This window comes from Anopheles gambiae, chromosome 3 (genome assembly GCF_943734735.2).
Source record: "Anopheles gambiae chromosome 3, idAnoGambNW_F1_1, whole genome shotgun sequence".
Taxonomy (NCBI): domain Eukaryota; kingdom Metazoa; phylum Arthropoda; class Insecta; order Diptera; family Culicidae; genus Anopheles; species Anopheles gambiae.
In genome coordinates this window covers 81,636,844-81,649,784 of record NC_064602.1, presented here as the reverse complement: position 1 = coordinate 81,649,784, position 12,941 = coordinate 81,636,844, and the positions used below count along the sequence as shown (strand labels likewise).

Below are 12,941 nucleotides of genomic sequence, written 5' to 3'. Positions count from 1 at the left end.
AAACACAGGTACCACTGCATTCCCTCGGGTCAATGGACGGGAAGGGGCTTCCAGTGGCGTTTCTGCATGCCACTGTTTCGCTGCACAACACTTGCAGGGAGGCAGGATCGTCATGCGTGCACGATTTGTTTTCGACCAAGGCTGCACGTGATCGCTTCGTCCCGAGACCGTCATCAGGTCCGAAGGATAATTATCTAACGGGCTTGTCGTAATGCTTGGCGCATACATGCAACCGTGTACGAGGACTGCCCCCCGTTGGAGGTCAAAATCCATCGCGACAGTGCGATGCAATGTTAGTGGCAATGTACTGGAAGGGTGCGGGTAATTCTTTACCACTGCACCTTCAAGTCACACTTTTGTGCACGGAACGGTGGGCAGTTAGTTTTTAATGATCTCGATGATACATTTGTTGCAAGATTTGAATTTCGGCTAAAACAGAATTGACATCAACAGGAAATGGTTCGCCCGTGGTGTATAATGAATGTAATTATAGAGGATAGTTTTGCTTCATAAAAAAGCTTTTTATTTCCCCCAAATACTGGTCGCCATAATTCGTTACTGAAACAATATCACTTTGCGCTTGGATAGTATTTTAAAATTCTGTAAGGATTTCTTGTTAATCAATAAGCTCCCTGATGAGCTCAAAACAAACACCAATTTTTATTCATATTTTTCATACTTACGAGCAAATAAAAACTTAAATTCAAACTCAACATCTCATGATCGTTCATGACACTTTAAAGATAATGCATCATCGAATGAGCCATCTCTTGACGTCTCATTTATTCTTCGGACGCAACAAAATACGCTTTAAAATGATATTTTAACACTCAATTATGCATTTGCCAGCATATCTTTATTGAAATCTCAAACAAATCTCCCTACCCTCAGCATTCACGCACCCTCAACCAGCCGACGCCTTGCGCAGGCCTGGTTCAGCCAATTTTCAGCGAAAACATATCCCCGTAATCGAAGGTGACAAGCCCGTGTCTGAAGATCAGTGAAGGTTCGTTGTTTGGTGCCTCACGCTGCGTCCGGACGGGTGTTTAATTTAATCTATTTCCCCGAATTTCGTCCACGGGCTTCAGCGGGCCAGCGAGCGATTCGGAAAGCACAGCTCCACGAACCGGCCGGATCAAATTTCACGCCCCTGGGTTGTATGGGAAGCGGTACGTTGCGTTCGGTAGCCCGCAATGCCTTTGGCCACCAAATGCTTCCTAGATCAACGTCAAGTGGCTGTGCCTTGAGCCACCTCAAACCAAGTGCCCTCGAGGACAGGATTTTTGATACATACCTGCCAATCTGTATCTTATTTGTATGGTTATACTTGCCTACCTTAAATTCACAAGCAAACGTACCAAGATGATGCGTGAGATCTTTGCTCTGGGGGAGATGGGGTTTTGTTCTTCGGAATCAAGCTCATGCTGGGAAGGGATTTGTTCAATCTGATAGGATTATTCTTTATCTATTTTACCACCCGATTTCGTTTTTGCGTGTCACTTTTGATCTAACTAGATACGTGTGCAATGAATTATGACCCAATGTCACTTGATAGTGACTATCCTCAGTATAACTTTTCTAATAAATTAATAAATTATCCTGCTAAAAGTAATACTCCTTCAAACGAACCCATAACGTATCAATTTTTCAGCACAAAAACTACTGCTGCATAATTGACTAACTGCACCCAATCATCAATGTCTGCACCGTGGCTAGGCAAAACCACAACATGCGCCGCTTTGCCCCGTTACGACCGGTGTGTCGCGTCATCTAGAACCTCTTCAAACTGCCACACCGACATTGGAGGGTTCTGTGCTCCGTTTTCTCTACACTTTGCGACAAACGAACGGCCAGCTAATTTTGTTATTTTTACAAACACACCGTACAAAGAGCTTAGTCAGGGTAAATAAAGGCGCGGTAGGCGCGGCGGTATCACGGGAATACGACAAGCAGAACAACAATGGCCACCGCGTTTGACGCAATCGTCGTTTGGGTTTTGTTTTTGCTTGGTATTAGGTATCCATACATCGAAAGCACTACTGGATCGACACTCCGGCCGCTACGCGCCCAAGGTTACGAGAGGCAGGGTAAGCTTCGTCGTCCACATGCTTCAATGGGCTTGTTCTGGGCAAAGACTGCGCAAAAGTAAGCATTGCGGTAGACTGAAGTATAAATAAAACATGTCTTTATAGGCGGATTATAGGCGGTAAAAGTGTGCGCGAATGGTGAATGGGGTTGTTTGTTCAGAAAGATAAATAAAAGATATTAGAGACTGAATTAGTATTGAGAGTAAATGGTGTTGCTTTGAAATCGCAATTCTCTAATAAGTTATTTACTAGTAAGCATTGTTTACGTGTCTTCATGCACTTTATTATTTGATTATAACACTATAACTTTGTATTATTGAGTAATGCAATGGACTAGTCAGAGACCCGCGGTGTGCACTTCTGCTTAGTGCAACACTAAAGTTTACTCCGTTCTATTTATGTGTTCTTAGACAGCTTTCAAAGACATTTCTCTTTTGTCAAATAATTCTTATTTTTCCACTTATTAATATTTTTAAAATCTACAAAATAGCTTTTTAACGAACAAGGCTTCATTCTCGCAACTCTCTTCTGGGTCATATAGAGGTGGTGGCAAAGGCTTTTTCACTGCTCATAATGTCCCAAAATGCAACGATTGTCAAGCTCGAACGGTTTTTGTAGGACAAAGCATACACTTCTAACTAGTGAATCACCTAAAAGCAGCGTTATAAGCTAATCACTGAGTAGAGCTAATCGATGATAGCTAACTTCTGCTCTAAGTACAAGATACAATTAGCGCCCTCTGTCAGCAAATTTTCTCAATTTCGCCCCCAAAATACCACCCGCTGCGCAAATTCGAGCAGTTTCCAGCGCAGAAAATGCACCAAAATCTGCGCTGGCCAGCGCAGATTTGGCCTGCTCTCCCGCGCTGTTCTTCAGCGATTTCTGCGCTGGGTCGCGCAGTTCGGGCAGTTCGGACAGTTCGGACAGTTCGGGCGGCGGAGCAAAAAAAAACGGTCAAAAAAATTTAAAAAAATTGGCGCCCATTTTTTCGTCCGCTTCTTCTCCCTCCCTCGCCCTGCCTTGCCTTACTTGCGCTTCAGCCCGTGCCTTCCGCCGCCAGCTGATTGGCTGTTGTGGTGTATGCGTTGATACTCATATGTGCATTGCGGTTGTGTATTGTTATTGGTGGGTGTTAGCATTTATTAATTAGTGTGTGACCTTGGGACGCTGTGGGAGAAGCTGGATTGGGATTCAAAGTGTTATCGGTGTATTGATGGTTTATGTTATTTCGTGCCGCTGCTGATGAGACCATTCGATGCCCCTGCCAGTTGAGGGTGAAGAAGCCTATTTAAAACAAGCGTAGGAGAACGTCTAACACTAATCTAATATTTTTCAATTTGAACATGTTTGATGCTTCAACGACCTTCTATGCATCATGTAGCACGATGTATAGTGGCAATATTTTTTTTTTTTTTAATGTGCCGAAATTTGTCTAGAGTTTTCGGGTCTCGACACACACACACACACAGCGCGTAGAAAGTGACCGTTCACTGTATCATGCCGCGATCCCCCACCCCGCCCGGCGCTTTGAATGAGGATGCGCTACAAGAAGGCTGAACCAGCCGTTCTACCGAAAAGGTAGCCGTACTCGCTCGTGCGGGAAGGGGGGGGGTGGTCTAGTGAGGGGGGGGGGGGGGGGGGGAGTGCGTGCTTGCGCGACTTCGGGGGTGCGTGCTCGCGAGCGCGCTTTCGTGGGTGCGTGCTGGCGTGCGCGCTTTCATGCTCGCGGGCGCGCGTACGTGCGTGTGCGTGTGCGTGCGTGCGTGCTGGCGTGCGCGCGTTCATGCATGTGCGCGCGCGTTTGTGTGTGTGTGTGTGCGAGTTTGCGCGCGCGTATTTGTGTGTGAGTTAGCGCGCGCGTGTTTGTGTGTGAGTTTGCGCGCGCGTGTTTGTGTGTTTGTGTGTGTGCGTGCGTTTGGAAACCCCAAAACTATTTGATTCTGATGCGTACATTTTCATCCGCTGCGGCTACAAAGTCGGTGCATTTTCGATCTCGCTACCTGAGAGACAACACAACCATTGGCATTGGCATCTTTGCGATCGTCTCTGCTGTTGGGAGTATCAAAAAGACACACGATCAAAGCAAACGTGCGTGTCATATGTTGCACATTTCTCTCCAATTCAGCTAGCGGACGCAAGTGGAAACAACATTTTGAATTGAATCCATACAAAAGAGGATTCTTAATTTGTTTATTACGGTGCGCGTATGGTGCTGCACCTGTCCGTCCAGAATCTAGTGGCTTGTTGGTTTGGAGTAGTTATCATGACGCCGATTGACCGGCAATGCCTTGGAATGGGTTCGGATCGGTAGGTTCATGTTTTGGTCGAGTGCATTCCGTGTATTTGTCTCGTCACAGCGGTAGCCCGGCAGCAACAAAGTCAAGATAAACTCTTACCCGGGTGTGGACTGCTACGCTAAGTTCTTTTTATTATTATTATTGGCGTAATAGCCAACGCGATCATGTCGGCCTTTTCAGGACTTGAGTACCACGTAGCCGGAGCCGGTGGCTAATCCCTTGCTACGACTGCCGGTTCATACGCGATTAGAACCCACGACGGGCATGCAGATGTGCGGAATGATGGCGGTGCCGCGGGCCCGCTCCTATCCAGTGTGCAACTTGCATACTGCCATACTGTCTCCTGCCCGGTGCATACGCAGCAGGCAGGGGGAAGGATGCACATCCACAGTAAAAAAAAAAACACCGTCATGAACCAGCGGTGGACCTAACGGTAGGCGGACTAAGCGGTCACCGAAGATCTCTAGTCTGTAGTATGCCGTATGTCTACAATTGGACAGAGTATTAGCGATAAGGGCCCCCCCGGAAAGATGGTCGTTGGGGCTCCGTGGCTGGAGAACCATTTGCACCTCCCCTTCCCCCATGGCTACTACAATTTTAGGGACTGTGACCGATGATCGTAGGGGTCCCATGGCCACCCCCCTCCCCTCCCATCCGCCGGCAATTTAAGTATACCGTTCAATCTTCCAACAGCTGTGTGCCAATACCCCCTGCTCCCGGTCATCAGTTACCATTGACAGGGGCCTCCATTCGTTTTTCCGCCTTTCATGAACACCTTCCTTTCTTTGACCACATTTGGCGAAAGTGTTGCACACACACGCACGCTCATACCTTTGCGCAGACGGCACAGCATATCTATGTAATCTACAACATACGAAAGCAAAAGCTTTGTGTAACAAAGTTATGCTTAGTACTTAACACGTTCAGATCGATGGCAGGCCTCAGGAACTGCCAGTGAACTTTCCGGCCTGCGTTCTAGATGCTGGTGGAACGGAAAGTTGATGAAAATCAGCGCCGGGCTGAACGTGTCAATGCGAATTAGGGTTCAGCGCGTTGCACAGCAAACCCTCCAGCGTAAACTAGCGCTTGCTTAGTCATTTTTATATTGCAGTGTTTGAACTCATTGCGATTTTTTGGTTTGATTTGTGAAAATGCAACTTCATCGCCGCAATGTTTGTTAACGGCATTTTTGGCGCCACAACAGCTCGCGAGCATTGACAACACGCGAGAATGAGATAGCGCTAGGGAGGGAAAGAGCACGGACGATGGCTGACAGCGATTGGCCGTCTGACGCACCAACACATTCAAACCTTCGGCAGCGCGCTCAGGCGAGGGGTATGAGGCGGAGCCAGGGACGGGTAGCTCGAAACGCTGCTCGACAAATTTGCCGTTGGAGAGAAAAGGAGGGCATGATAAAATTCTCAGAACTCCATGAGTTCTTCCGTCGCTTTGCGCAGCGGGCAGTCATTGCAAGCAACTCATCTTCGCTTCTGCAATTAACATTCAACGCATCTAAATGCCACTTGCCAACACTCTCGCTGTGGTCGACAATTGTTAAATCATCAACAACACCAACCAAAAGGCCACCGCGTTGCTTGCGTCCAAATCAACAACATCGCAGGCAGGCATCGCTCGCTAAACGCGTACCATTCGTCATAATTGTCACTAATAATAGATAGGCGTTCTATAAATGCGTACCCCGTCCCAAGCTGTCCAATTTTCAAGTGAGTGCACATAAATCCGTATCTAGGGGGGAAGGCGAGAGGCGACTCAACAAATGCTACTAATCTTACCGTTCGTTCTACCCGTACTAACCAACCGGATGCACGTTTTATTGCATTTCTGGTCGGAAATTAAAGCTTTCGTGCTTCATCTGCTCAATGGTGCTCGCACGGGGAAGGAAAGTTGTACATGTCATTGAGAAAAATTGTCAAGAAAAGGCGCATTCTGGGGTAGCTACGAGATAGGGTGAATGAAACCGTTGATGGGCTAGGTTTGCCTCGCTTGTAGAGAATGCCGTCGAGAGAGAAGTCGTCAAACAATTCCAATGGACAATGGTTCCAATGGGGGCTCCATGTTTGTGCATTGTTTTGCAAATGATTTTTCATTCAATTTCTCTGTGCTATTTGTCATTCACAAGTGTACCACAACGGTTCATTCATTCAGTGGATGAAATTACATGGTGCCGTGATTGCAGCTTTTCCCGCAAGAGCACTCATTGAGCATGCATGAGCTCGGAAATCCGCCCCCTTTCCGGAAATGCGGGACAATGAATGAATAGCTGATGACGGGTTAAAAGTTCATTTAATAAATAGGTGATGTTCAGGTTGAGGAGAGTTCAAATAGATTTCTTTTAGTGTCATAGTTAAGAGCGCATTTTCCGGTAGATGGTTCTAGGGATAGTGGGTTACTTTATTGATTTGGAAACTTCATGGTATTTAAATTCTGCACCGTAAAAAAATTGACCATTTTATGATTAAAGTAAACAGATTGATTTTATGATTTTTGTAAAAAAAACTACAGAAGCTATTGACTCACAGGTTTAACTTTTGGAGTGCAAACTTTACAATATGAAAAAAAAAACAATTACATTTTTTTTAAACGAATGACCCATAACAACTACCGTTGATAGTTTAGGTAAGCTTTTTTCTCGACCTAACATTTCCCATTCGCTCAACGAACATTACAAAACGTACCCAAGCCCCAAGTTTCTGATGCGTGCACGCAGCGTTACCTACCCAGCCGATAGCTAATTAATGGGTCGATTTCCTTTGCCGGCGGGTTTTGTCAAAGGGTCGGAATGTGCTTGGGCCGACGGTTCATTTTGCATGTCTACTGGATTCACTCACATGGGTTTCAGACAAAAAACCAAAGGTTAAGAAAAAAGCACCCCAACAGTGAGCGTGAGTCATTTTTGTGAAAGTTTATGCAATTATCAGTCGAACATGGCTACCGAATCTAGAAGGCTGCCTGTGCTGCCCGATTACTGGTCCCGCGCGAACGGTGTGCCGGCAGCAACGAAACCCAATGATATCTACGGTTTGTAATTCCATTCGTCACGACAGCTCTTTTTCATCGAGGTAGGGTTTTTTTAAACTTATTTCTGCAATTTTCATGGGCACCGTTTTTTTTTACTATTTTAATACTAGTGTGCTACTGCAAGCACAAAAAAGGTTCCCCGCACTTCCTCACATATTCCGGAGGAACAAAATGATTAAACGTTACCTACCCAGTTCCCCGTTGAGCTCTATCGCCAACTAGCCAGGCAGCCAAGCTCTGGTTCAACCCGATATAGCTACTCTTTCCCGGTACGGATTCGACCATGGTCGGTACCATAGCTGACAGGAAGACCACCACGAATCAATAATTTAATTAGCTACCCGACCGGGCCCTGCTGCTCGGCCGAGAATATCGCACGTGCGTCTTCCAGCAGATCGAATCGCTGGAACAATCGACGAAAAGTGCAGCACTTCACGTCCCAGCAAAAAAAATCCTCTACCAACCTATCAAACCTCTGTTCACATACGCACGGGTCCCACCGAAAGGTGTTAATTATGGAGGGGTAAGGAGGAGGAGATGAAGAAGAAAAAAAGTTATGTCACTCTACGCAAAAATGTGTTTCTCTTAAGAGGGGGGAATGGACCGTTTCGAGCGATAAATAACTCCTCTTCGGTGATCCGTAACGCTGACCGAAACTGTCCGTGTGCTGGAACGTGTGCGTCCCTCCTCCCCAATCGTGGTGTTTAATAAAATTAAACTTGTAAGAATCAATCCTTCACACCTCGTGGCCGGCTCAGTTTTCAGCGTGTCAGTTCGCATTCGAAATCGTCCATCAACGTCCAGGTCAACGCGCGCACGGTGGCCATGGTGCGAGAAGAGCGAGCTCTGCGGCCCTACCACGGGTGTGACCGAAGAGCAGAGACAGTGTAAAAATTCAATCCGATCCTATGCGCTACATGTCATCGGGCATGCCTCCGGGAATGGTCCCAGAGGAGCCAGGAATGAACGAAATAACAAAAAAAAACTTGCGTGTGTGTGGATACATGTTATAGCAGTTTTTTTTTGCTTTGTTTTATGGATTTTAAGATGACTTTTTCTTCACATGATGCCTCGGGTGTCAGTTGACGAGTTGAAGGTAAATTAAGCCCATCTTCTCGGAGTTCATCGTCTTCATCGAACGGGAGCAACAAGCGTTTCGGGGTAAATGTCACACTGTGACCCAAAAGAGATGCTCATTATTTGCTTCTTTTTAGAGCATTTTTTTAACAGAAGTTATGATTGAATCAAGTGCTCTCCACCGGGAACTATCTTTTACGTTTCGGTCAATCGCCTTGTAATTGAAGGTAACAGATGGTAAAGAGGGTATGCTTGTACAATTTTACTATACAATTAATGAGAATCAATTTTCACTTTATTCTTTGCTTCGCGTTTCTTCTTTCATATGTTGAGTTCACCTGATAATTCTAACGAATAACATGCCAGAATAAAGATTCCAAAAATGATTTTTTACGGTTTGTGAGCACAAGGGTTAGTTAAGATGGATCCGACATGAAGAAACTTGCAAGCAACATATTACAAGTGCAAGATTATTGCACGCAAGCTGCTCACGAATGCAAACATGTACAATGCATTATTTGAAGAGAGAACGTAACGCCTTGTAACGTTTAGAATTATAATAGCATATATGCTCGATACAGGTGATAAATGCGTTATGAAACGAAAGCAAATATAAATCCAAACAATCCAATCCTAACAAAACTCAGGAGGACAAAAAATAAATATAACAACTATACCGAGGAAAAAGTACTTATAAAATAAGCAAAACAAATTAAAAAAAATAATAACATATACATATGAAACATATGAACCATAATGATAAAGGGACATAAACAATGATGAAACATTTTTGGTCGTAATGTTTTTTCTTTAAAATCTACTTGATTTAAAAAACGAAAAGTTGGCATCGTAGTTTTGAAAAGCGCAACCACTTTTTTCATTTCTTTCCTTTTCTTTTTTCTTAAATCAAGCTGTTAAAAACATGTAGCTCAATCTTCATGCAAAATGTGTTTTGTTGGCTAATATTTTCTACTAAATTAACTCGAAAACGTATTGTTAGTGTATTGTTCACATAGTGTGTAATTTATTACGATTGAATTGATTTGGAATATTTCTTACGTAGGTTGTCTTATTTTATTAAATTTTACAAATTGTGATATAACCTTTTTTTCTGTTTATGCGCTTGAGAATCTTTGAGTAACCATTATACTCGGGCGAAATCTGGCAAAGAGAATTTCAAATGTACTATGAAACTAATCTCACATTTCTATTAATTAAGTTGTCACTTTTTTCGAATTTTATAAATCAGTTCAACTGTTTCGCCCCAAATGTTAAGGCTACTTTATAAGCTCTATCAATACTCTCTCTAGATATGGAGAGCTATTTGTAATTTAATATTGTCTCTTTATTTTGACATAAAAAGCTATCATAAAAAAGGATCTAATTAACTTTTTACAATTTCAACTAACTTCACTCTTACAAATTTAAACGTTAAACGTTTCTTTCTACTCGTTACACAGCTTTGCTGCTTGGGAATTAACGCAGATTGATATGGAACTTGCATGCAACTTTCTTCCAATCGCTACATGCATACGTTCTTAACGGAGGTGAATTTTGCTCTCTTGCAATCTTCTACTTTAACATTGTTGAAATGACCTTCACAAATGATTCATTGTATAGTGACTCTTAAACATACTAATCGTCCTTGAAGATCTTGCTACTACGCTTTACCTCCACATAAAAATTCCTTGTACCTCGTATCGGTACAACATCGGACATGCCGCTCAACGCACCTGATCGTCCAGGGATGGGAATTCCCCTGCAGGTGATTAAAATGTTTGTACCTATATCTATCAAATAACTTCCGCAAGATCTGCAACAACGTTAACTGTCAGGTGCGTTACGCAGTTCAACATATCGGAAATGATACTCCTGTTTCTGTCAGAGAAACGACTGATAACGTCCTCGTCGGTGACATCCGCTTTGTTCCTCGTCCACCGATAACTACTAATGAACACGATGTGATCGTCTTTGTCAAACTTTGAAACAAGCTTTGCTATCTTCCCCAAAATATGATGGCTCAAGCAATCGTTCAAACACGTACCTTGGCATCTACTGTCGATAGCGAAACAATAGATAGGTCATTGATGTCAACGAGATCTTCTTATCTTATCAGTTTGATATGCTTACCTGGAATTATATCTTGCAAATGTTGACTCGAGTTTCGTTGTGATGTATATATATATTTCGTTGTCGGACGACTGAACATCATACGCAACAGAGTCGGAGGAGTCAACCAACATGCAACGCTTTCTAATTTTCGCGGCTTTGATTGCCGCAGCGAGCGCACAGGTAATAGTGAACAATCGATGACTAAATAGGAAGATCTTTTTTTTCATCCCAGACATTTTATTCTATTTTAATCTGGCCACAGCTCTGCAAGAACACCGGAGATCTGGTGCCCAACCCGATCAACTGCAAGCAGTTCTTCATGTGCCGTACCGGGCGCACCATTCTATTCACCTGCCCGGACAACACGCTGTTCAATCCGCGCACGCTGGCCTGTGACTCCACCAACAAGGTGCGCTGCGAGCCCGGCGATATCCCGACGAGCATTCTGACCTCCTCGCTCAAGGCACTGCCGGCGAACATCGAGCACACCGTGACGGCTTGCATCAACCAGCCCGTCGCGACCCTGCTGTCCAACACTGCCGACTGTAGCCGCTTCTACCAGTGCTCGATTACGGGCGCCATCAACTTCCAGTGTCCCGCTGGCACGCTGTTCGATGCTTACCGCAAGATGTGCGTAGAGCGTGATGTGGCCATCTGTGGAACGGTTGGCATGCCGAACCCACCCCTAGTGCCTTCGTTACCGATCCAGCCGCCGTCCCTTCCGATCGTTCCGCCATCGCAACCGATCATGCCACCATCGCTGCCGATCGTCCCACCAGTGCCCATGCCCATGCCCCAGCCCCAGCCGCCAAGCAACCTGAACAGCCTGCAGATGCTGTGCCGTGGAAAGCCACTCGGAGCGAAGATCCGCAACCCGTCCAACTGTTCGGAGTACGTGAACTGTATCGGTACCACTATCCTTCGCTTCACCCGTTGCCCTATCGGAACGTCCTTCGACGATGTGCGCAAGATCTGCGACTGGGTCCAGAATGTCCAGTGCTAAATGGTAGTGCCTCTAGCTTAGTCAGCCTTTAGTATATTGCCCCAGTAAAGGATGTTGGTATTAAAAATTCGGGAGACTAAATGCATTGATTTTTTTGTTTGTCATTGACTTTGTGTCTCATCCTTTGGATCAAAACTTTACCAATTGGTGTCCAGAAAACTCGATCACCAGCTGCGAGCGTTTTCTCTTCAAAAATGCTTTTTATCTTCTTGTCCAACCCGATTCAGCTATTTTCTCTCGCATCAGACGAACGGACACTATTGTCACCTTGTTGTCATCAATAATAAATCATCTTTTATTGTTTTTTAGAAGCCGTAGAACACTCTCCGACGATTAAATAACTCCAACAGAGTGCAATAGATAAATAAATGTTGATGTAGCGTAGCAGATTTAATTCATATCATGTTGGTATGTGAAATTGGTTTTATCTCCATCATCGAAGCCAAGTACATGCTTAAAACTATTTACTTACCATGCTATCCAGATCATTTTCTCACACTTTGTCATTATTCTCACTCTATCCCTCTCGATTAACGCTCTATTGCACATCAACGGTTAAACCAAGAGCGAAGAAAAATCAGTACTTTATTACACTATCAATCACTGACTCCGTTACGCTGATCACGAGTCTGCCCTTACCCGCTCATCCCACTGAGCATTTAGCAATGGTTAACACAGTGTGCCTAATAAATGGTACTATAAAAGAGAACCGCCCGCCCGTACACACTAAACCATAGCAGTAACATAACTTTACGCGCACAAAGTGACATTTAAACCGAAACGGAATACAAAACCTAAATAAAGATACCTTCTACTACGAGTTTAGATGTTGTTGTTTTGGTTTCCATGTTTTGTTTAGTAAAGCTTAAAAATGATTTTATCATTTCGTAGTTGTTTGTTTCTTCCCGCTTCCCTCTGCTTTGTTTCATCGTGCTAGAAAAGTTGGTAACATCTTTGGCATTCTTGAGGATGATATTTAGCAACAATGGTTAAGCTATTCGGTTATTCTTTTAACCTTTCGCTTTGCTTTTGCATTGACTTTGATACAAATAGTTTTATAGATTTTATAGTTGCATTTGCTACTCTTAACCACTCCAATTTTCCCACTCTTATCCTCTGTAACGTTTAATTTTTCTCTTAAATTTCTCCACTAGTTAGTTCTATCCTTGTGTTAGGAAATTTTCAATATAACGGCGATTCGATATAAAACAGCTACATATATGTATATAGATGTGTGTTCGTCTTTTATAATATAGGAGTACAATGGCGAATGGCAAATTTAGCTAAACCTTTCTTCTCGTTCGTTTCATCTTTCATCTAACTTCG

At 44.1% G+C, this 12,941-nt stretch overlaps 1 protein-coding gene across 1 annotated transcript; it reads left to right on the top strand.

The window, feature by feature from the left end:
* The first annotated feature begins 10,682 nt into the window (after positions 1-10,682).
* Positions 10,683-11,702, top strand: LOC3291324 (chondroitin proteoglycan 1). Its single transcript, XM_061656924.1, has 2 exons — positions 10,683-10,792; positions 10,875-11,702. Exons 1-2 carry the CDS (start codon positions 10,742-10,744, stop codon positions 11,613-11,615), a joined length of 792 nt encoding a protein of 263 aa, XP_061512908.1. The 5' UTR covers positions 10,683-10,741; the 3' UTR covers positions 11,616-11,702.
* Positions 11,703-12,941: the final 1,239 nt, after the last annotated feature.